The 24,017-nt window shown below is 41.1% G+C and overlaps 1 protein-coding gene across 2 annotated transcripts in view; it reads right to left on the reverse strand.

The window, feature by feature from the left end:
* The window catches only part of HSDL2 (hydroxysteroid dehydrogenase like 2), an 81,709-nt gene that overhangs the window by 18,254 nt on the left and 39,438 nt on the right, over positions 1–24,017 (reverse strand). For both annotated transcript variants that reach the window (XM_023201803.2, XM_023201797.2), the window contains exons 7-8: positions 14,944–15,138; positions 11,810–11,881 (exon numbers count right to left, since the gene is read on the reverse strand). In XM_023201803.2, coding sequence (XP_023057571.1) covers positions 11,810–11,881; positions 14,944–15,138 — 267 coding nt within the window. The remainder of the gene's footprint in view (positions 1–11,809; positions 11,882–14,943; positions 15,139–24,017) is intronic.

Consider the following 24,017-nt stretch of genomic DNA (forward strand, 5'->3'; position numbering starts at 1 on the left):
GCGTGGTGGCTCATGCGTGTAATTCCAGCACTTTGGGAGGCCAAGGCGGGTGGATCACTTAGCCCAGGAGTTCAAGACCAGCCTGGGCAACATGGAGAAACCCCGTCTCTACAAAAAATACAAAAATTAGCTGGGCATGGTGGTTGGTGTCTGTAGTCCTAGCTACTTGGGAGGCTGAGGTGAGAGGATCACTTGAGCCTGGGAGGTGGAGGCTGCAGTGAGCCGAGATCACGCCACTGCACTCCAGCCTGGGTGACAGAAGCGGACTCTGTCTCAAAAAAATAAATAAACAGACCTAAACACAGCTACTGGAGTATTAGGGATGATAATCAATCACTCCTTTGTCAATTTCTCTGAGTTCTAAAACCAAATGAGAACAAAAAGACACTGGAATCAGAAAGATGGGAATCAAAATATCAGCTGTGGAATTAGTGGAGCTATACTGGAGACTGTAGCTTGAATCAACACCCAAGTGTGCTTTCTAATCACTCTACCTCTATATTCAGTCTATTCACATAGTCCTTTCACCCATGGATTGATCCTGCATCCTCCCATCACAGGTTAGAAATGCTCTGTTAAATAGAGATGATGTAAAAAACTGAGGACAGCCTGCTCAAAAAGAGAATGCTCAGAAGGGTCTGACATACAACCTCAAGTTCTCCCCATCTCACTTATTCAGATTGATCCTCCTAGTAGATGAAAAGGGAGGTTAAACTATTAGCCCCCTGACTAACAGGCTGCCCTCTCTGAAAACACTAGGTCACGGGAATGGAGGTTGCCTGCAACATTTTAAAACTTGCATTCACTTAACCCATTGGCTATAACAACTTAACATATGATGTTAAGTCAGGGGAGAAGACAGCAGTTCATAGGACTGCTTTGCTCCCATATAATGATGCTGCCCCCCAGTACTGTCACTGTTTGTGTATGTATGTATGTATGTATGTATTTTTGAGATTTGTCTCAAAATCTCGCTTTGTCACCCAGGCTGGAGTGCAGTGATTTGATCTCAGCTCACTGCAACCTCCGTCTCCCGGTTCAAGCGATTCTCCTGCTTCAGCCTCCCAAGTAGCTGAGACTACAGGTGCCCACCACCATGCCCGGCTAACTTTTGAATTTTTAGTAGAGACAGGGTTTCACTATGTTGGCCAGGCTGGTCTCAAACTCCTGATCTCAGGTGATCTGCCCACCTTGGCCTCACAGAGTGCTGGGATTGCAGGTGTGAGCCACCATGCCCAGACTCTGTTCCTTTACTTATCATCCTAGAATCACATAGGGGCAGCTAAGTAGTTGCCCCCAGAAACAGGTAAGAACAATTCATTAATTAACTCCAAGGCCAATCTGTGCTCTGGCTGAAGGCGAAACTCTTTCTCAACTCAAATTATACACAGCCATCTTGTCTAATACAATTCCCCAAAGGTTAGTAAATGAAATCTAATTGACAGCATAAAGATACTCCATAGTACAAAGTAAGCTATTAATTCATAAAGTATACTGAATATAAATTGCCTTTCATTATGATGTTTCCACAAATTAAAAAATAAACCCTTTTCCTTTTATAAGTTAAAGTACACACAGATATTAGAGATGAAAGCCTTAAAGAATTTCTTTAGCCTGTTTTATTATTGTTTTAAAATTTACTACAGTGTACCCCTTTATTGTCTGCACTGGGGGCAATCCACTTCTCCTGCCTTGCCCTTAGCATGGCGCTGCTTTTTATTGATGTGTAATATACATTCAGAAACAGTGATCAGGTGTATCCAGACCAAAATTTATATAAGAAAGTGAAAACATCGTGTCATCACCACCTAGGTCAAGAAAGAGGACATTACAGGTATCCCAGAAGCCCACTCCGCAACCCCTCCTAATTGCTAACACCATGTATTAGTTTTGTCTCATGTTTATCTTCAAATAAATAGAATCAATCACACAGTATCTATTTTTATATGCCTGCCGAACCTTCAAAACTCTTCCAAAAAATGCAAGAGGAGGGAACACTTTCTAATTAATCATGTGAGGCCAGTATTACCATGACACCAAGCCAGACACAGACATACAAGAAAACTGACTAGGGTAGACAGACAATATGCAAATGCATATACATGCATACATACATAAAATTAAGTCGGGAAGTGATGGGTTCTACTTAAGAACTGGGATAGAATGTAAGACTATTTTAGTTAAGATAGTTTTTGAAATAGACACTGAATTAAACAATATAAGGCTGAATATGTAAATACATACACACGTACATATTTATTCTACAATTTGAAAACATAAATTTGGCCAGTAGTTCATCTTCACCAGTTAAATTTGAAAAAGGTATTCCCCATGCTTCAATGATAACACCTAAGACTTTCTAACCTTTGCAGTGCTTATTTGAGCAAGGCCACTTCCCAGTTATTTTCCAAGTGTACACCAGTGTAAGTGAGTGGGACACATTACTATTAATATAAGGTATTATTATGTAGAAGCCAATTTTAAAATTGAGCTATGAATTCCAATATTTATCTGTTTATTTATTTATTGTTTTTTGAGACAGGGGCTTACTCTATCACCCAGGCTGAAGTTAAGTGGTACAATCAAGGTTCACTGCAGCCTCAACTTCCTGAGTTCAAGCTTCCTGAGTAGCTGGGACCACAGGCATGTGCCACTATGCCCAGCTAATTTTTTGTATTTTTTGTAGAGACAGGGTTTCACTATGTTGGCCAGGCTGGTCTCGAACTCCTAGACTCAAGCGATCCACCCGCCTCAGCCACCCATGACTGGGATTACAGACATGAGCTACTGCATCCGGCCTCAAAAAGTTGTTTTTGAAGACATGGAGAACATTCACAATAATTAAGTAATGTTAAATTAAATGAGAGTCTATGCAATTAAACATAATATAAATAAAGCTTCTTTCAAGAAAAAAAAACAATATGAACCTACTGGTAAAATACTTAATTCTGGGTATACATTTTAAGTTATATGTGCAAAAAAAAAAAAAAAAAAAAGTAGTTGAAAGGAAATAAGCCAAAATATAAATGTACTTATAATTGGATTACAGGTATTTTAAATTTTTTTCTTTGAGCTGTTCTATACTTTTTTTTTTTTTTTTGAGACAGAGTCTTGCTGTGTCACCCAGGCTGGAGTGCGGTGGCGTGATCTCAGCCCACTGCAACCTCCACCTCCCAGGTTCAAGCAATTCTGGTGCCTCAGCCTCCCAAGTAGCTGGGATTACAGGCGCATACCACTGCACCCAACTAATTTTGTATTTTTATTTGAGACAGGGTTCCACCGTGTTGACCAGGCTGGTCTCAAACTCCCGACCTCAAGTGATTCGCTTACCTCAGCCTCCCAAAGTGCTGGGATTATAGGTGTGAGCCACTGCACCTGGCCTGTTCTATACTTTTTTATACTTCTGTATTAAGCTTTTCTTTTTAAAAATGTTTTTAATTTTTTTCTATTTGTAGAGATGGGGGTCTCGCTATGTTGCCCAGGCTGGTCTTGAACTCCTGTCCTCAAGTGATCATGCCGCCTCTGTCTCCCACAGTGTTATGATTACAGGTGTGAGCCCCTACATCATGCCCGTACTAAGCTTTTCTATACAAACTAATTTAAAATGCTATCAAAATTGAGTAAAGTATATAACAAAATCGATTGGCTGTAGCCAAAACTATGTTAAGGGGATAAATGCAAAAACTTTATTTCATTATTTTAAAAGAAATAACAATAAAGTATTAGCCCAACAAGTAAGAACAGGAACAAAAGCGACCTCAAAGAAAGGAGAAAACAATAAAGCAAAAGTAAAAAAAGTAAGGAATCAGATGGTTGCACAATTCTGGGAAGATGCTAAAAATCATTAGACACTTTCGAATGGTGAATTTTTTTTTTTTTTAAACAGAGGTTCACTCTGGCGCCCCGTCTGGAGTGCAGTGACATGATTTTGGCTCACTGCAACCTCCACCTCCTGGGCTCAAGTGATTCTCCTGCCTCAGCCTCCCGAGTAACTGGGATTACAGATGTGCACCACCACACCCAGCTAATTTTTTGTATTTTTAGTAGAGACAGGATTTTGCCTGTTGCCCAGGCTGGTCTTGAACTCCTGAGCTCAGACAATCTGCCTGCCTCAGCCTCCCAAAGTGCTAGGATTACAGGCATAAGCCACCGTGCCCAGCCTAAAATGGTGAATTTTTTGGTGTATGTAAGTTATATCTCAGGTTGTTTTTAAAGAGATAATGAATCAGAAAAGAGAAAAGCTGTAGAATTAAACATGAAATAAAATTTAAAATCTGGTGCTTTTGAGAAAAAAAGTAATAAGATACCATAAAATAAGCAACTGATCAAGAAAAAAGAAAAATAATTTTTAAAACAGAGGAAAGAGGCCGGGCGCAGAGGCTCACACCTGTAATCCTAGCACTTTGGGAGGCTGAGGTGGGTGGATCACCTGAGGTCAGGAGTTTGAGAACAGCCTGACCAACACGGTGAAACCCCGTCTCTACTAAAAATACAAAAATTAGCTGGGCATGGTGGCGGGTGCCTGTAAGCTACTCAGGAGGCTGAGGCACGAGAATTCCTTGAACCTGGGAGGTGGGGGTTGCAGTGAGCTGAAATCATGCCACTACATTCCAGCCTGGGTGACAGAGTGAGACTTTGTCTCAAAAGAAAAAATGAAAAAACAAAGGAAAGAGATAAAACAGTTTGAAAACTTTAAAAAGCTGTGTAAGTGAAATACTACATGTCAACTCTTAAATAGGTTTTGAAACTTCAAATGGGTAATTTTGGTTTTTTTATGTTTTAAAAAGCCTATAATTGAATAAAATAAAAGTTCTGAAAGAAATAACTTCAGAAGAGACCCAAATGACTTAGTAGGTATTTCAAACCTTCAAAGAAGAGAGCATAGAAAAAGGCCGGGTGTGGTGGCTCATGCTTGTAATCTCAGCACTTTTGGGAGGTCAAGGCAGGTGGATCACGAGGTCAGGAGATTGAGACCATCCTGGCTAACACAATGAAACCCTGTCTCTACTAAAAATAAAAAAATAAAAATAAAATTATCCAGGCATGGTGGCGCGAGCCTGTAATCCCAGCTACTCAAGAGGCTGAGGCAGGAGAATCGCTTGAACCCAGGTGGCGCAGGTTGCAGTGAGCCAAGAAAACGCCACTGCATCCAGCCTGGGCAACAGAACGGACTCCATCTCAATAAAAAAAAAAAGGAAGAAAGAGCACAGAAAGAGAACATTACCCATTTAACATATTTAAAATGTAACAAGTTTATAACACTAAAAAAAGTAGATACCAATCTAACTTCTCTGATTAAAAAAAAGTCCATCTTATACAAATGTTAACACCTTACTTATGGTAAAATCTGAAGATTTTTCTAATTAAGAATAAAATAAGGATAATTAAAATAAAATAGTTTTAATGAACTCCTGGAAGTTCAAGTCAGTGTATTAAGATATATGCCAGAAACAATCCTTCAAAGATATTATTATATGCAGACAAGAAGTTATACCATGTAGAAAATCCAAGATAATTAATAATAACTACAGCAACCAATAGTTATGGGGGCTTCCTGCATCAAATGTACAATATGATGTACTATCACTCTTATTCCTCACAGTAATTACGCAAGGAAAGCAAGCGGTGACAAAACTGTTTCAGAGAGCTGAAGTGATGTGCCCAAAATGACAGATGTAAGTGGCAGGCACCGGATTTGAACCCATATCTGTCTTACTCCAAAGTTTGTGCTTTCAATGAGTACTCACTCTCTCTCAGAAACTATTAGATGTCTTTAAAAACAGCAACAAAAAGCTCATGATGGTGACCAGATACAGAACATACAAAAGTTAATTTCCCCCTTTTTATTGTTAACTTGCCTTGTTCCAGAAAGCATTTCAATTTGTTTAATAAAAACAAATGCAATTCAAGATTAAATCCAGGCAGTCTGACTCCAGAGCCTGCAGTTTTATCCACTGAGTAATAAATATGTCCTCAACATTTTCTTCTGTGTTTAGCAATCTAATTTTTTATATAGCCAACATAAAAGCTGAGCACAGTGCTGAGATGTGAAACTCACCAGAAGTTGACCAAGCAAAGGCTGCTAAAGCAAGGGCAGCGAAGACGCAGGGTTCCTTCATGTTTCCGGGCAGGTCATGTGTTTCGTTTTAGCAGTTACACCAGAGAACTGAGTCTGTCATATAAATAACTGCTGGAACCCCTCCCTTCCTAGTGGGTAACTACTTCAGGTGATTTGTATATTAGTCAAGGTATATCATCTACATATGAAGTGCCAAGGAGATTGCAGCAAAAACTTTAGTTTATCCCTGAAAGACATTTGTCAAGAGATAAATTGCATAATTTATCACCTGGATTATTGAGACGTAAACATGATGAGTTTGCACAAGAGAAAAAAAAAAACTTCAGGAGACAAAAAAAAAACCAATGATAGATTTTAAAGGTGCAGCCATCAGACTACAAAAATGTAAGCCGGAATGGGAAATAAATATTTATAGAACTCCAATACACAAAAGAAGATGACATATGGCTGGTAGTCCCTGACACAGGCTCTCCTAACTTCACACTGAATAAATATAAAAATGCACACGCAAAAAAGGGGAAATACTGAACATCACCTAGACTGATACACAATCTATTGTCTGAATCTAGGAGGAGAGGTTCAGCAGCTCTAGTCAGCCTCAGAAAGACAGGTCTCCTATGCTTTCCCTCATGAAAGATCTCAAAGAAAAAAATCTCTGCCCACCCGAACAAAGAAGAGAAGCTCATGCTGGATCAGACTCTGGGCTTGTACCAACTAAGATCAGGAGCCGTCTCTCTGTTTTACACACGCTACTTTTCAAGACACACTCTATATGATTCCTCATCCTCATCTTTCAAATCCAGTTCCAAAGCTTGTAGCTCCCAAATAAGATAAGCAGACAGTAGGGGAGTCCTGCAGTGCAGCATCCTGGGAAGTACATGCCCCAAGGCATGGCTGACAAGGATGGGGAGGGGAAGAACCCTGGCAGCAGAGCATTCCAGGAGAGAGTAGTTTTTGTGTTTTTGTTGTGTTTCATGTTGTTTTTGAGATAGGATCTCCCTCTGTCACCCGGGCTGGAGTGCAATGGCACAATCACAGCTCGCTGCAACCTTGAACTCCTGGGTTCAAGTGATCCTCCTGCCTCAGCCTCCCAAGTACCTGAGACCACAGGTACGTACCACCACACCTGGCTATTGTTAAAAATTTTTTGTAGAAATGGGATCTTGCTATTGCTATATTGCTCAGGCTCATCTAGAACTCCTGGCCTCAGGTGATCCTCCCACCACAGCCTCCCAAAGTGCTGGAATTACAGGCTTTAGCCACTGAGCCAGGCCTGGAGTGTAGTTTTAAACAGAGGAAGTAAAGGAAGGTCACATGTCAGCCTTGCACACTGGCCTAAGCTATTTGCCCAACAGGTGCTACATCTGAAACTACAGCTCAGAAAAAGGAATTCCTCCATATGGACAGGGAGTGGAGCCAAAAGCAACCTACACATTCCTGCCTTTGACTACACTAGCTCTAGAGATACCTCCTACTATGAGGAAGAATTAATGGGAAAAAAAATAACCTGATGCCTATGAAAAAAATTGTATGCTACAAGGCAATGGAGGCTACTCTGAAGAGCAAGATCTAAAACTAACTTACAAGAATTCTTCCACATGGAAACTATATCATTATGATGTGTCAATACAGACTCATCAGTTGTGACAAATGTGCCACTCTGGTAGAGGATGCTGCTAAGGAAGGAAGTTATGCATGTGTGGGGGCAGGCGGGTATATGGGATATTTCTATACCTTCCTCTCAGTTTTGCTGTGAAATCTAAAACTGCTCTAGAAAAAATAAAGCTTTGGCCAGGCACATGCCTGTAATCCCAGCACTTTGGGAGGCCAAGGTGGGCAGATCACCTGAGGTCAGAAGTTTGAGACCAGCCTGGCCAACGTGGCGAAACCCCATCTCTACTAAAAATACAAAATTAGCCAGGCGTGGTGGCACACCCATGTAATCCCAGTTACTAGGGAGGCTGAGGGAGGAGAATTGCTCGAACCTGGGAGGTGGAGGTTGCAGTGAGCCGAGATCATGCCACTGCACTCCAGCGTGGGCAACAGAGAGAGACTCTGTCTCAAAAAAATAAATAAATAAAGCCTTAAAAAAAAAAACTATATGAAACAGGGACAGAAAGTTATATATAACTGGCTGAGATGAAAAGACAATAGGATAAAATAAAAGAGGAAGTGAGAGAAATATAAGCACCATAGCAAATTAAAATAACCATTTGAGACAATATGGAAGAGAAACTAAGCTATAGAACATCTTACCAGACTGTCCTTTTCAATACAAAGGACAAACTTTAAAAGGTCTCCAGAATACAGGAGAGAAAGCCGGAACCAATGAGAAGTGGTGCTAACTACAGGGAAAGGGTAAGGGGAGCCAGGGTAAGAATAAGTGTTTCTGAGAATCAAGAACAAATGGAACAGAAGCAATTAAAACTGTAACTGAAGGAAAATAGGCCCAGCGCCATAGCTCATGCCTGTAATCCCAGCATGTTGGGAGGCCAAGGCAGGATGATTGTTTGAGGCCAGGAGTTTGAGACCAGCCTGGGCAATATAATAAGATTCCCTCTTTACAAAAATTTAAAAATTAGCTGGACGTGGTGGCATGCACCTCTAGTCCCAGCTACTGGGGAGGCTGAGGTGAGAGGATTGTTTAAGTCCAGGACTTTGAGGGCTGCAGTGGGCTATGATCGAGCCACTGCACTCCAGCTTGGGTGACAGGGTGAGACCCAGTCTCTAAAACAAATAAAAAATAAAAATAAGAATAAGCTGGAAGTCAAAAAAAAAAAAAAAAGACTGAGTGGGCTCCCTGTGTTCCAGTGGAGAGTAGGGGTGGGGGGAATCAATGAAGAAATAATGGTATTGTGTTTTTTGTTTGCTTGTTTTTTGAGACAGGGTCTCACTCTCTCACACAGGCTGGAGTTCACTGGCTTGATCATAGCTCACTGCAATCTCAAACTCCTGAACTCAAGTGATCCTCCCACCTCAGCCTCCCAAGTCGCTGGAACTACAGGCATGCACCATCACACCCAGCTAATTTTTGTACTTTTTGTAGAGACAAGGTCTCGCCATGTTGCCCAGACTACTTTTGAACTCCTGGGCTCAAGCAATCCTCCCACCTCAGCCTCCCAAAGTGCTGAGACTACAGGCATGAGCCACTATGCCTGGTTGATATTGATTTTAAGATAGGAAGAAAGAAAAAATCAATTTAAAACTATGTACACTGTTTACAATAATTACATATATAAGAGCTAACATACACTGGACAAATACTGGAAAAGGTATATATAATGAAATGGTAACGGGTTATTATAAGTTGTGGGTGCAACGGAAAGGTGAACCTCTCCCCCTTTGGAAACAAGGGATACACATGGTTCTCAGAGAGCTGAACTATGAGAGGACATAAGAAATAAACTGAAAGAGGTAAGTTATAGCCCAGGCTACTATCTATATGACTATAATAATATATCTACAGAAAAGGTCAAGTAAAATTGCTATCGACTGAACCACACAGAATCTTCTGACCTTAAGGGTGAGAGCATTGCTTATGTGGAGATGGCTATAGGCAAAGTTATCCCTATCAAAGCCTGATGCCAATAAACAAACACTGATTTTACACTCTACCTATCTAACCCCCTTGTTCTGATTCCATGGTCATTAAATGACCTTCTGACTACGATTCTGTTTCATGCGTAATTATATCCAAAGGAAGAGAATGTGCTGATCAAGCACCTACATGTTTAACCTATGAGATGGCAACTCCTTGTTATAAATTAATAAATTGGATTATCACGGGAAAGAATGTGCTAATTTATGTATTTATTTGAGACAGGGTCTTGCTCTGTTGCCCAGGCTGGAGTGCTGTAGCTCAGTCGTAGCTCACTGCAGCCTCAAACCCTTGAGCTCAAGGGATCCTCCTGCTTCAGTCTCCTGAGTAGCTGAGACTACAGGCATGTGCCACCATGCCCAGCTAATTTTTTTTATTTTTTGTAGAGACGGGGTCTCACCATGTTGCCCAGACTAAGAATATGCTTAAATTTATAAGACTAAGTATTCAAGTGTTAGGAAAGCCATTTAAGTTTACTGGTTAAAGACATGGGCTTTGGAATCAGAGAAATACAAGTTTAAATCTTGGTTCTGCCACCTGCTGGCTGTGCAATCGCAGCTATAAAATGAGGGTAGTATCTATCTTGGGGGTTAATGGTGTTAAACAGGACAATGCATGCAAAGTACTTAGCACAGTGTTTGACACATAGTAGGTGTCTAGTAAATATTTGTTGAATAAACAAAATGAATATACTTGATCAATAAATGGTTATTATTATTTAAAATTTGGAATTTAAATGAGCTCAGTTCATGCATGCCTTCTTCTAAAAGACAGATCCAACCTTAGGGCGCTGGGCAAAAATCAGAGTTTTGGACTTAACTAACTTGAAGACCAGACTCTTCCAGACTTTGATAATTTTCCACCATTCTGTAAGAGGCCTTTTGAGAAAAAGACTGAGAATCTTGTTTTTCCTGGTTTTAATACTCTGGGTAGTAGGATTATGAGTAACTATTTTCCTTTCTATTGTTTTAAATTGTCTACAGTACAAAAAAGTCCTTTTTATTACCTAAGTAATTTTTTTTAATTACTACAAAAATTTGGAAAAAGAAAAGATAAATAATAAAGAATAAATAAAGGAAAGCTGGAAATAAGGTTTGGCACTAAAATGCACTGCAGTAAGGTGCCACAGATTTGCTAAAGGTATCAAGGAAATTCATTCCTACATTTTCTATCAGACTTCTAAAAAAAACAAAATCGATGAGCATCACAGCATCTATAAGATAAAAATAAGGTAAGGGCCCAGAAGAAGCACAGCCATTCTTATTAGTAAACCAGGAGAGAAATTCTTCCCACAGGTATTCATTCAAGTGTTTCTTCTTTAAGTGAGCCACTGGCAAAATGTCAGAACACAAAGTCTAAAATGTAAACTCTGGACCAATTCAAGGGCACTATTGTTTCTGAATTACAGAAACAAAGTAAAACCCGAACCGCCTCTGAAGTTGATTTCTTCCATAAAATAGTCACATAACACAAACTGTGGAAATGGTGTTACATGTATTTGATATATGACACACTTTTCCTCAAAATAACGTATCAACATGAAATACCTAAAGACAGTACAAAAGAAAATAATAAAACCTGAAAAAAAAGTTTTTTCAGACTTTTTCTTTAACCAAATGCAAAGAATATATTAATAACTTCTTCTTTTTTTTTTTGAGACAGGGTCTTGCTCTGTCACCCAGGCTAGAGTGCAGTGGCACGATCATGGCTCACTGAAGCTTAAACTTCCCGGGCTCAGGTGATCCTCCCACCTCAGCCTCCTGAGTAGCTGGGACTACAGTCCCGTGCCACCCCGCCCAGCTTATTTTTTTGTAGACATGGGGTTTTGCCATGTTGCCCAAGCTTGTCGCAAACTCCTGGAGTCAAGTGATCCATTCGCCTCACAAGTGCTGGGATTACAGGTATGAGCCATTGTGCCCAGCCTTATTAAAACTTCTTACTGGTAGATGAACAAAACAACCTTCTTTACTAGAATTAACTGAGAGCTCACATTACTTGTTTACTTTAAATTACAAAATAGTTTAAAAACAGAAGGCAGAAATGTCACTGTTATAGGATCAATTCCATATTTTGGAAGAAATACGTAAGTTAGGATTTATATTTTCTAACATAAAATATAGTCTAGATCTTACCAGCTGATTCCATTTTCTTACTAACTGCTTCTGGGTATTCATCTAAGAAGAAATCTGGTTGCAAAGGATGACCTGAAAAATTGACCCCAAACCATTAGGTTAATGTAACTACAACATAGTAAGATTTTAACATCTGTTTAGTAAACATATCTGTTTTATTAAAAATCATTCTGGTGCAACAGAAAAGGCCTCCATGAGAACTGTCGAATGACCTGATCTTCATTAAATTAATTTTCTCATAATTCAGTTATCCTCTTCTCCTCTGATAAATTTTATCTTTAAGATTTAATCCCCAAAAGATCACCTGTTCTGTAAAGCCTTTACCTGATCTCCCAGGAACCTTTGCCCTTCTCATCCTACACTGCTCTTCTGGCCCACATTCTTCCAAAGTGCTCAGGACTCATTTCTTACCTGCCCTCCTAAGAGCAGGGGGCTCCTTCTTAAGAAAGACTTTCTTCTCAGCATTAGTGCATTTGGGTTTCTTCTCTCTCTCCCTCTTCCTCTCACTCCATCATCATGAAAACTAAGCTATCCTATTCCATCCATTCCACTGGGTGATTATTATTATTGACACAGGGTCTCACTGTCACCCAGGCTGGAGTGCAGTGGCACGATCTTGGCTCACTGCAACCTCCACCTCCTGGGTGATCCTCCTCCCTCAGCCTCCCAAGTAACTGGGACCACAGGTGCAAGCCACCATACCCAGCTAATATTTATTTATTTATTTATTTATTGAGATGGAGTCTCGCTCTGTCGCCCAGGCTTGAGTACAGTGGCACAATCTCGGCTCATTGCACCCTCCGCCTTCCAGGTTCAAGCAATCCTCCTGCCTCAGCCTCCCAAGTAGCTGGAATTACAGGTGCCCACCACCAGGCCTGGCTAATTTTCGTATTTTTAGTAGAGACAGAGTTTCACCATATTGGTCAGGCTGGTCTCGAACTCCTGACCTCAGGATATCCACCCACCTCGGTCTCCCAATGTGCTGGGATTATGGGCATGAGCCATGGCACCTGACCACTCATTTTTATTTTTTGTAGACAGAGGGTTTTGCCATGTTGCCCAGTATGGTCTTGAACTCTTTGGCTCTAGTGATCTGCCAGCCTTGGCCTCCCAAAGCGCTGGGATTACAGGTGTGAGCCACTGCACACAGCCTCCACTGGGTGTTATTTTCAGCTAATGGTTGTGGTTAGCAAATAGGCTAACTGTTTTAATTACACTGATAACTCCAAGACATGTGCACACTAGAAGATTTAAAGGCCACAAAGCCTTCAAAACTGTAGTACGGTGAGACGTTAACAATCTCAATTGCTCTCTTTTTCTTTTCTCTTCCTTTCTTTTCCTTTTTTTCCTTTTCTTTTCTTTTCTTTTTCTTTTTTTTTTTTTTTTTGAGATGGGGTCTTGCTGTTTTGCCCAGGCTGGTCTCAAACTTCTGGGCTCAAATGAGCCTCCTGCCTCAGTCTCCTGTCTCTCTCTCTCTTTTTCAGAAGTTTAAGCAAACTTCTGGAGGGCAGGAGTGAATTCATCTTTGTTGTATCCTAATATCATAGTATCTGGTCATACTAAGTTCTCAATACTTGATAGGATTTTTAATTTAAATAAAATTTTAAAACTTGTGCACAATTACACTGTGTCTTTAAAACCTAAAGTAATAATTATATTCCTGGGTACCAGGACCCAGAAGACCTGAATCTGGTCAGGTTCTGCCGCCTATTAGCCATCTGCTCTTAGGCAAAGGCTCAATCTCTCTGAGCCTGCTTTTCCACTTGTAAATATTAACCACCAAATATTCTGAGTGTACTATATGCTGGGCACTGTGCCAAAAACATACATTATCATATTTAGTCTTTACAAAAATCTTGTATGAAATGTATCATTCTCTTAAGTTTACCAATATGGAAATTGAGGCTGAGACAGACAAACTGCGTGACATGCTCAAAGCTGCATAGCAGTGAGCAGCAGAGCTGCAATATGAACTTGGCTTGTCTTCTCCCAAATTCCACGTTCTTAATCACTAAGCATTACTTCCCTTACAGAATTGTTATGCAGGCTAAATAGATAATGCATATAAGAGTGCTTTGTAAAACTATAATCCGCTATTTAATTCAGTTGAACTGCAGAGATGAGCAGGGATGATACAAATATAAACATGGTTTGTGTCATTTAGAAGCTCAGTTTAATGAATAATATTTAAAATATACCACAAATAAATTTAACTTTTATATATGGCTATATTAGAATACATCATATTCTATATGGTAAAAATCCATTATTATCATTATCATCCACGATTTCAGAGAGGGAGAGTTACTTAAAAAGAAGGCTTTCTGGAAGCTTCTCAGATCACTTTACTGTCCATAAGACAGACTCTGCCCACTCATCTACACCATCTGTCATTAAGCTACTCTAACAGACTGTACTTAAGAGACAAATATTTACAGAGTCCACAATCATAAATTATTTTAAACAAAAAAATGCATTACTGGCCCAGGTGCAGTGGCTCACACCTGTAATCCTAACACTTTAGGAGGCCAAGGCAGGCAGATCACTTGAGCTCAGGAGTTCAAGACCAGCCTGGGCAACATGGTGAAATCCCACATCTACAAATATAAAAACTAACGAGGTGTGGTGGCACATGCCTATAGTCCCAGCTACTCAAGAGGCTGCGGTGGAAGGATTGCTTGAGCCTAGGAGGTAGAGATTGCAGTAAGCTGAGATTGTGCCACTACACTCCAGCCAGCGTGACAGAGTGAGACCCTTTCTCAAATAAATAAATAACCCACTACTGTACCATCTGTCACCACATATTCTTGAACAAAATCTTTACTCTGTGATTTTAAGCCCAACTTTAAAAAATAATTTTCATTTCTTATTTTGAGATTTAGAAGTGGCTAGTAGCTGATCTGACTTTCTGTGCTTATATATATCACTTCAAAAGCCCTCAACTCACCTCTATTTTTCATTCATCTTTTTTTTTAAGTTGTGTTGGTATGGGTTTTTTTCCTTCATTGGGAAGGCAGCTTTTAAAATAACATATTCATTTTACGATCACAGAAACACACAAAAAAAACAGATGTGTTCATTGCAGAAAATATGGAAAAACATATCGTTACTTTTAAAAACTATAAAAGCATTACCTGGTTTAACTGCATAAATGTCAAAATTTTGTATTCCTTCTGCTTTTAAGATATTTTCGTCAATGACAAAGTTGCCAGTAAAACTTTTTGGCTTTTGGAAAATGGAATATGCTGCATCTGCAATGATATCAACTTTTCTACACTGGCTTTTGATACCAGGTCCTCCCAGCATCTCTGTAGCAGCAGTGTCTATGGCTGTAGAGAAAACACACACACACACATACACTCATAACTCCAAATCAAATAATAAAACTATGGAAGTAACAAGCAAGCACTACCCTTCACAATTATCAAGGCTAATTCTTTCATTTCTTAGATGAGGTCCAGACTGCTTAAGGGATTTGCCAAATTTTTTTGTTGTTTTTTGTTTTTGAGACAGTCTTGCTCTGTCGCCCAGGCAGGAGTGCAATGGCGTGATCTCCGCTCACCGCAACCTCCACCTCCTGGGTTCAAGCAATTGAACCCAGCCTTCCGAGTAGCTGGGATTACAGGCGTGCGCCACCACGCCCAGGAAATTTTTTGTATTTTTAGTAGAAACGGGGTTTCACCATGTTGGCCAGGCTGGTCTTGAACTCCTGACCTCGTGATCCGTCCACCTCGGCCTCCCAAAGTGCTGGGATTACAGGCATGAGCCACCGAGCCCGGCCCCAGAATTTGCCAAATGTTCCACAGAGAGAACTGGGTAGAAAACACATGTTCCTTACTCTATGCAACACTGCCTTATACTACAGACTAAACCAGAAGACTCAAAGTAAAATTCAATGAACTTTCTGATTTAGAATGCTCAAGAATTTGCTTGTCTTTTAAAGGAATAACTGAAGAGACCTCTAATAGCTTCCAATTGATTCTCCTGATAACAGCTAAGAGATTACTGCCTGAAAACAGACGGTACCACCAGTCTTAATGCCCAAAATTTCCTTTCACATAAACATATGGAGTGCATATGAGGCTTAAAACATCAGCATTGCCTGTGATGACTCCTTCTCTGGGAAGACAGCTTGTTTTGCCTCTTCAACACCTATCAGCCACCACCAACCACATGCACACATTCTTGTGGGAATTCACTGAACCAACAATGCCACTGATTATAAAGTGCATCATTATGTTAGGGATCACTAAGGAAACAAAAAAGCTGCCAATTAAATTATGATATATCATCCATTGTAAGATACAGACTGGTATCAGAGATGTACAAATATAATACATGGGCATCTCAGAATCAATGAAAATGGTATAAACTCTTTCACCTAGTCAGTGAATAGGTTCCTTGAAAAACATTCAATAAATATTGCTTGGATTTCTGGGGGTCCTTTTTAAATTCAGACAACTCTGTTTTGTAGAAAATATTAGAAAATAGCCAGGTGCGGTGGCTCATGCCTGTAATCCCAGCACTGTGGGAGGCCAAGGTGGGTGGATCACTTGAGGTCAGGAGTTCGGGACAAGCCTGGTCAATATGGTGAAACCCCATCTCTACTAAAAATACAAAAATGAGCCAGGCATGGTGGCAAGTGCCTGTAGTCCCAGCTACTTGGGAGGCAGAGGTAGGAGGATCACTTGAATCTAGGAGCCAGAGGTTGTAATGGGCTGAGATTACTCCAGTGTACTCCAGCCTGGGTGACAGAGTGAGACTCCGTCTCAGGAAAAAAAAAAAAAAAAAAAAAAATGGAAATAGAAGTAAAAGGAAAAATTGCTTAATTAATTGTAATTTCCCTATCCAGGGATAACTGCTATTAATATTTGCATATAATTTTTACTATGTTAGGTGTACTTTTAAAATTATGTCTCTTATATGAAGTCACTTGAAACTCTACAATTAACAGTACGTTATTAATTACACATTGTCAACAGTAACATCTCAATTTGCTTACATATATCCTAGTTCACATCAAACAAGAAAAGTCTATTTATTTATTTATTTTCCAACATAATTCACAGGCTCACAGAAAGTCAATTTATTTAAATGTACTTAGGTTTGTGAGTTTCTGGTACTTTAGATAAAACATTTCCATACATTATTAAAATACAATTTTAAATTTATATGCTAGAATAACTTACATATTTTGGTCTATAAGATGAAATGTCTGTAGCTTTTAAGGGCCATTGGCCCTTTTGCATTCACTCAACAAATAGTTATTAAGCACTTACTATATATAAGTCAGGCGCTATTCTAGATATTAAGGATATGGATGTTGACAAAACAGACATAAGGCATCTACCTTCATGGAACTTACTCCCTATTTTTTTAAGGTTCAATTAATTTAGGGAATTTCTTGAAAGCATTGAGTTAGAAGACATGTTTCTACTTCATAACTAACAATCATTTACTAGGAATAATTTTCTTTTTTTTTTTTTTTTTTGAGATAGGGTCTCATACTGTCACCCAGGCCAAAGGTAGTGGTGAGATCATGGCTCTCAGCAGCCTTGATTTCCTGGGCTCTCAAACTATCCTCCTACCTCACCCTCCCACCACATCCAGCTTTTTTGTTTGTTTGTTTGAGACAGAGTCTCACTCTGTTGTCCAGGCTGGAGTGCAGTGGCACCCTCTCGGCTCACTGCAAGCTCCGCCTCCCGGGTTCACGCCATTCTCCTGCCTCAGCCTCCCAAGCAGCTGGGACTACAGGCGCCCGTCACCACGCCTGGCTAATTTTTTGTATTTTTAGTAGAGACGGGGTTTCACCGTGTTAGCCAGGATGGTCTCAATTTCCTGACCTCATGATCCACTGGCCTCAGCCTCCCAAAGTGCTGGGATTACAGGCGTGAGCCACCGCGCCTTTTTTTTTTTTTTTTTTTTTTTTAGAAATGGGGTTTTGCTATGTTTCCCAGGCTGGTCTCCAACTGGTGGGCTCGAGCCATGCTCCTGCTTCGGCCCCCCGAAGTGCTGGGATTACAGGTGTGAGCCACCATGTCCAGCCCTAGAAATAATTTTTTTCCTTAACCAACAGATCAAGAGCAAGAGCTCTGGTCTCACTCTTGAACTGATCCTTTATTAATTAAAAAAAAAAAAAAATAGCAGCTGGATGTGGTGGCTAGAGCCTATAATCCCAGATGTTCTGGAGGCTGAGGCAGGAAGATCGCTTGAGCCTAGGAGTTTGAGGCTGCAGTGAGCTATGACTGTGCCACTGCATTCCAGCCCGGGTGACAGAGTGAGACCCCATCTGCTTGTCAAAAAAACACAAAAATTAAAAATGAATAAAATAAAATAAAAAATAGCACCTACCATTCATTAAGTATACCCTGTGCCAGGCATGCTATTACCTATTTTACATACATTATCTTACTTAATTCTTAGAACCCTGAGGTAGGTCCTGTTGTTATTCCCATTTTATAGATAGGAGCACTCAAGCACAGAGAAGTTAAGTAACTTGCCCAAGGTCACAGAAGCTAAAATTCAAACACCCAGCAGCCTGACTTCAGAGCCAGGCTCTCATCCATGATGCAACTAAATGGGTCATACCTTGTTAATCAAAGTTCTTGGAGTTCAGTTATCATCTCACTCTCGAAAACTGCAGAACTTTCCTGTACATAATTGAGTATAATCTATTTTGAAACTATATGCATACATGCACACTCCTAGTCTCCATGTAAATGACATCAATTGTACAAGAATCCTTAAAAACTCTAGGGCCGGGCGCGGTGGCTCAAGCCTGTAATCCCAGCACTTTGGGAGGCCGAGACGGGCGGATCACGAGGTCAGGAGATCGAGACCATCCTGGCTAACACGGTGAAACCCCGTCTCTACTAAAAATACAAAAACTAGCCGGGCGAGGTGGCGGGCGCCTGTAGTCCCAGCTACTCCGGAGGCTGAGGCAGGAGAATGGCATAAACCCGGGAGGCAGAGCTTGCAGTGAGCTGAGATCCGGCCACTGCACTCCAGTCCGGGCGACAGAGCGAGACTCCGCCTCAAAAAAAAAAAAAAAAAAAAAAAATATGTCATATGTAAGTATATACATGTTGTGTGTGTGTGAGTGTCTATAGAATAAGAAATGTTCCTCCAACCTATCATTACTTTAACAATCTTTCCAGGAAAGATACAAAGAAGGTACAACTAGACACTCAAAAATCAAGAAGTGGGCCACTGAGTATTTCTCAACACAGATTTTGGAATGCCAACAAGCTAACCCAACAGGTTAGAAAAAACTGATAACAATAAAAACAGGTTAACAGTAGGATAAATCAAATGAAATTCACTGATGATTTCTGGGAAAGAAAATAAGCAAGATTTATAATGAAAGCAGATAAGCCATGGATCATAAGAGTCACAACATCGACCCTAAAACTTAAGTCTTATTAAGAAATAACTGAAGAGACATCTAATAGTGTCCAATTGATTCTCCCGATAACAGCTAAGAGATTACTGCCTGACAACAGACAGTACCAACAGTCTTAAGACCAATCAAAGATTTCCTTTCACATAAACATATGGAGTGCATATGAAGCTTAAAACATCAGCACTGCCCGTGATGACTCCTTCTCTGGGAAGAGAGCTTATTTCCCCTCTTTAACACCTGTCAGCCACCACCACACATATCCACATACTCATGTGTGTATCCACTGAACCAATGATGCCACCGATTATACAGCACACCATTACCTTAGGGACCACTAAGGAAAGAAAACTGCCAATTAAACTATGATATATCATCCATTGTAAGATACAGACTGATATTAGAGATGTACAAATACAAAGCATGGGCATGTCAGAATCAATGAAAATGTATAAACTTTTTAACCTAGTCAGTGAACAGGTCCCTTGAAAAACAGGGAAACTAGTTTTGATTTCTAGCACCAGACAGGAAGGAGGTGAGCCACCACCTTGTCACCTCACCCTCCTTGGTTAGCTGAGTTCCCAAAGCTATTTGCAATATAGTCCAGGTGACAGAGGTCTGCAGCTGCTCTGTGATGCTTCTGCGGCCTTCCTCTCTGCAGCCATTACCAAATCAGTAGCTGCCATTCCCGGACTCCCCACCCCAAGCCCAAATCAAATCCACCCAAAAGTGGACTTTCCTGCTTCTACTACACTTGTCCAGACCAGTCACAAGGTAAGAAGAGTAGGCATTGTGGATAGCAGCCATCATCCCTCTCTCCTTCCCCACCCTCCATTTCAGCAGGAACCATGAAACAGGTCTTATAAAAAGAAAAAAATTACAATTCTGGAGGTGACCTAGTTGGAAGCCTGAAATTCCATGTAGTGAAACAACTAGAGGCTGGCCCTCTGATCCTTTCTCTGGATGTGTTGAATTCAGCAGGGTGAAAGTGCTAAACCCAGGAGGAGCAATGAAGTCAGTGTTGAGAAGAGCACGCAGCTGAAAAGCCAAGCGGCAGACCAGGACACTGCTGTGATTGAGGATAATACATGTTACACTGTACTCACTCCGTTAAGCACAATAAATCTCCTTTTTCTTGAAAGGCAATAATGTTGGGAGATTACTTCTGGTTCCAGCTGACATAAAGAGAGTCACTCTAAGCTGTCATCTAAGATGAGGAGATGCATGTTTTCTTTTAAATAGAGGCCTCACAAAAGCCAAGAGCCTGGCCACCCTCTCAAGTCCATTTTCACCCCTCCATTTTCATTGCCTCACTCATGAATAATGTAATATTCTAGCTAGCTTTCCTGCCTCTTCTCTCTATAATCTTACAAGCCATCCTATATTCAGATGCCAGATTAAACTTCCTAAACCTCATCAACAACCATATTACTTCAGTGCTCCTATTTTCCCTAGTTTATTATTAATCCTCTGCTGTTAAGATTCTTCAGTGGCTCTCCACTGAATATAGGTTACAATTCAAGCTCCTAAACTTGGCAGACGAGACCATCCATCTCATGCACCTTCCCCACACCCTCACACTCACCCAACATTCCAGTCAACCTGTACAACTTGAGTTGCTCAAGTTCAGTAGGAAATAACAAGCCCACGCCCTATCATACATACACCAACCTTGTAGTTCCACCGCACAGACAGTATTTTCCCAAACTGCAATCTTTGCATGCCTCGCTCCCTCTGCCGAGAAATGTCTTTGTCAGTTCTCCTTTCTGAAACATTCCAACATCCCCTTGAGATCTCATTTCAATTGTTTACCTACTTTTGAAAATCTACTTCTCTGATCATTTATCCTGAGCTACTATGTCTCAAAGCACCCTGTAGGCCAGGCACAGTGGATCACACCTATAATCCCAGCACTTTGAGAGGCCTAGGAGGGTGGATCACTTGAGGTCAGGAGTTCCAGAGCACCCTCGCCAATGTGGTAAAACCCGTCTCTATTAAAAAAAAAAAAAAAAAAAAAAACTTAGCTGGGCATGGTGGCGCGTGCCTGTAGTCCCACCTACTCGGGAGGCTGAGGCAGGAGAATCACTTGAACTGAGGAGTCAGAGGTTTCAGTGAGCCAAGATGGCGCCACTGCATTCCAGCCTGGGTGACAGAGCAAGATTCTGTCTCAAAAATAAAATAAATAAAAAACAATACCCAGTACATAATTCATCATACCATGCACCATAAGGAACATGACTGTAAATTGGATTTAGTGTGTCGTCAAGTCTAGGACCAAGTAACATCACTGGCTCCAAGATGTCTAGTAAATCTTCTAAAATGAATATCTTGAAGCTAAAGCAAAGATCTCAGCAATGAGCTGATTCTTCCTGCTGATCCTGATAATGCCCTCTATATTCCCTGATACAGAACATTCTGTCTATTATATAAGCTTTGTCCAGAATATATTTTGGAGCCAGGCAGAAGGTAATCATATTGCACATTCATTCACTCATTTACTCACTCATCAAATATTTATTGAATGTCTACAATGACTACAATAAAACAAAGCAAACACTGTCCCTATCCTCAAGAAGTTTTCATTCTAGCAAAGAAGACATTAAATAGCCATAATTATAAATTAATAATTACAAATGCTATAAGTGATGTGAAGATGTACAGACTACTAAACCCGATGATCAGTCCCATTTTGTAAGAACTATCAGCATAATCTGACACAATTGATCACTCCCTGTATTAGTCTGTTCTCGCATTACTATAAAGAAATACCTAGGCTTGGCACGGTGGCCACGCCTGTAATCCCAGCACTTTGGGAGGCCGAGGTGGGTGGATCACTTGAGGTCAGGAGTTCAAGACCAGCCTGGCCAACATGGGGAAACCCCGTCTCTACTAATAATACAAAAAATTTAGCCAGGTGTGGTGGCACACGCCTGTAATCCCAGCTACTTGGGAGGCTGAGGAAGGAGAATCACCTGAACCTGGGAGGCAGAGGTTGCAGTGAGCTGAGATCGAGCCACTGCGCTCCTGTCCACCCTGGGCAACAGAGTAAGACTCTGTCTCAAAAAAAAAAGAAAGAAAGAAAAAAAGAAATACCTGAGACTGGGTAATTTTTAAAAGAGGTTTAAGTGGCTCACAGTTCTGCATGCTGTACAAGCATGGCTGCAACATCACTTGGCTTCTGGGGAAGCCTTGGGGAGCTTGTACTCATGGCAGAAGGTGAAGAAGGAGCAGGCATATCACATGGCTAAAGGAGGAACAAGAGAGCGAGGGGGTGTGCTACACACTTTTAAAAACCAGATAAGAACTTGCTCACTATGGTGAGGGCAGTACCAAGGAGGATGGTGCTAAACCGTTCATGAGAAAGCTGTCCCCATGATCCAGTCAGCTCCCACCAGACCCCACCTCCAACACTGGGGATGACATTTTGACATGAGATTTAGGTGGAGACAACATCCAAACTGTATCACTCTCCATTCTCCTTGGAACAGTTTCTTCAGCAGCTTTCATCTCCTCTGGGTTTCTTCCGACTTTACTCTACTATATGGGTCTTCCTCTTCTTCCCAACCTTTCAATGTTGAAATGGGCAATGGTCCTTTCTCTTCTTCTCACTGCCTAGATGGTATCGTGTAGTTTTGTGGCTTTTAATGCCTTCTATATGTTGAAAACTCACAGATTTTAATCTCCAGCCTGGACCACGCTCCTGACCCCCATTCACAAGCCCTGCTGCCTAATGATTGTCCCCACTTGGGTGTTCAAACACAACACCCCACACTGAATTCCTAAGCTTGCCCTCCATCTGCTCTATCTGCAGCTTTCTCCACCTCAATTCCTGAGATGGAGATAGTCTCCACCGTCCTAGTAACTCAAGCCAGAAATCTTTATTTTTTTATTTTTTATTTTTTGAGTTGGAGTCTCACTCTATCACCCAGGCTGGAGTGCACTGGCATGATCTCAGCTCACTGTAACCTCTACCTCCCGGGTTCAAGCAATTCTCCTGCCTCAGCCTCCTGAGTGGATGGGACTACAGGCACGCATCACCAAGCCAGGCTAATTTTTTGAATTTTTAGTAGAGATGAGGTTTCACCATGTTGGCCAGGCTGGTCTTGAACTCTTGACCTCAGGTGATTCACCCACCTGGGCCTCCCCAAAGTGTTGGGATTACAGACGTGAGCCACCGCACCTGGCTATTTTCCAGAAATCTTGGAGTCACCCTTGACTCTTTCTCTCACGTCCCAAAGGCAATCCATCAGCAGATATTGTTGGTTGTACCTTGAAAATATATCAAAATCTGGCCACTCTCCACCACCTTTACTGCTGTCATCCTGGTCACAGCCACCAAAATCTGTGCCTCACTTCCTGCAACAGCCTCCCAACTTTGCCCCTCAAGAATCTAGGCTTGGCTAAGCGTGGTGGTTCACGCCTGTAATCCCAGCACTTTGGGAGGTCGAAACGGGCAGATCACGAGGTCAGGAGATCGAGACCATCCTGGCTAACACGGTGAACCCCGTCTCTACTAAAAATACAAAAAATTAGCTGGGCGACTTGGCCGGCTCCTGTAGTCCCAGCTACTCAGGAGGCTGAGGCAGGAGAATGGTGTGAACCCGGTAGACAGAGCTTGCAGTGAGCCAAGATCGCGCCACTATACTCCAGCCTGGGTGACTGAGTGAGACTCCATCTCAAAAGAAAAAAAAAAGAATCAAGGCTCATCAGCACAGCCAGAGAGGTTTTTTAAACATTTACGTTTGATCGGGTCCCTTCTCTGCTTGAAATCCTGAAACAACTCCTCATTTCACCCAGAGTAATCTAAGA

The sequence above is a fragment of the Piliocolobus tephrosceles genome, chromosome 14 (assembly GCF_002776525.5).
Source record: "Piliocolobus tephrosceles isolate RC106 chromosome 14, ASM277652v3, whole genome shotgun sequence".
Taxonomy (NCBI): domain Eukaryota; kingdom Metazoa; phylum Chordata; class Mammalia; order Primates; family Cercopithecidae; genus Piliocolobus; species Piliocolobus tephrosceles.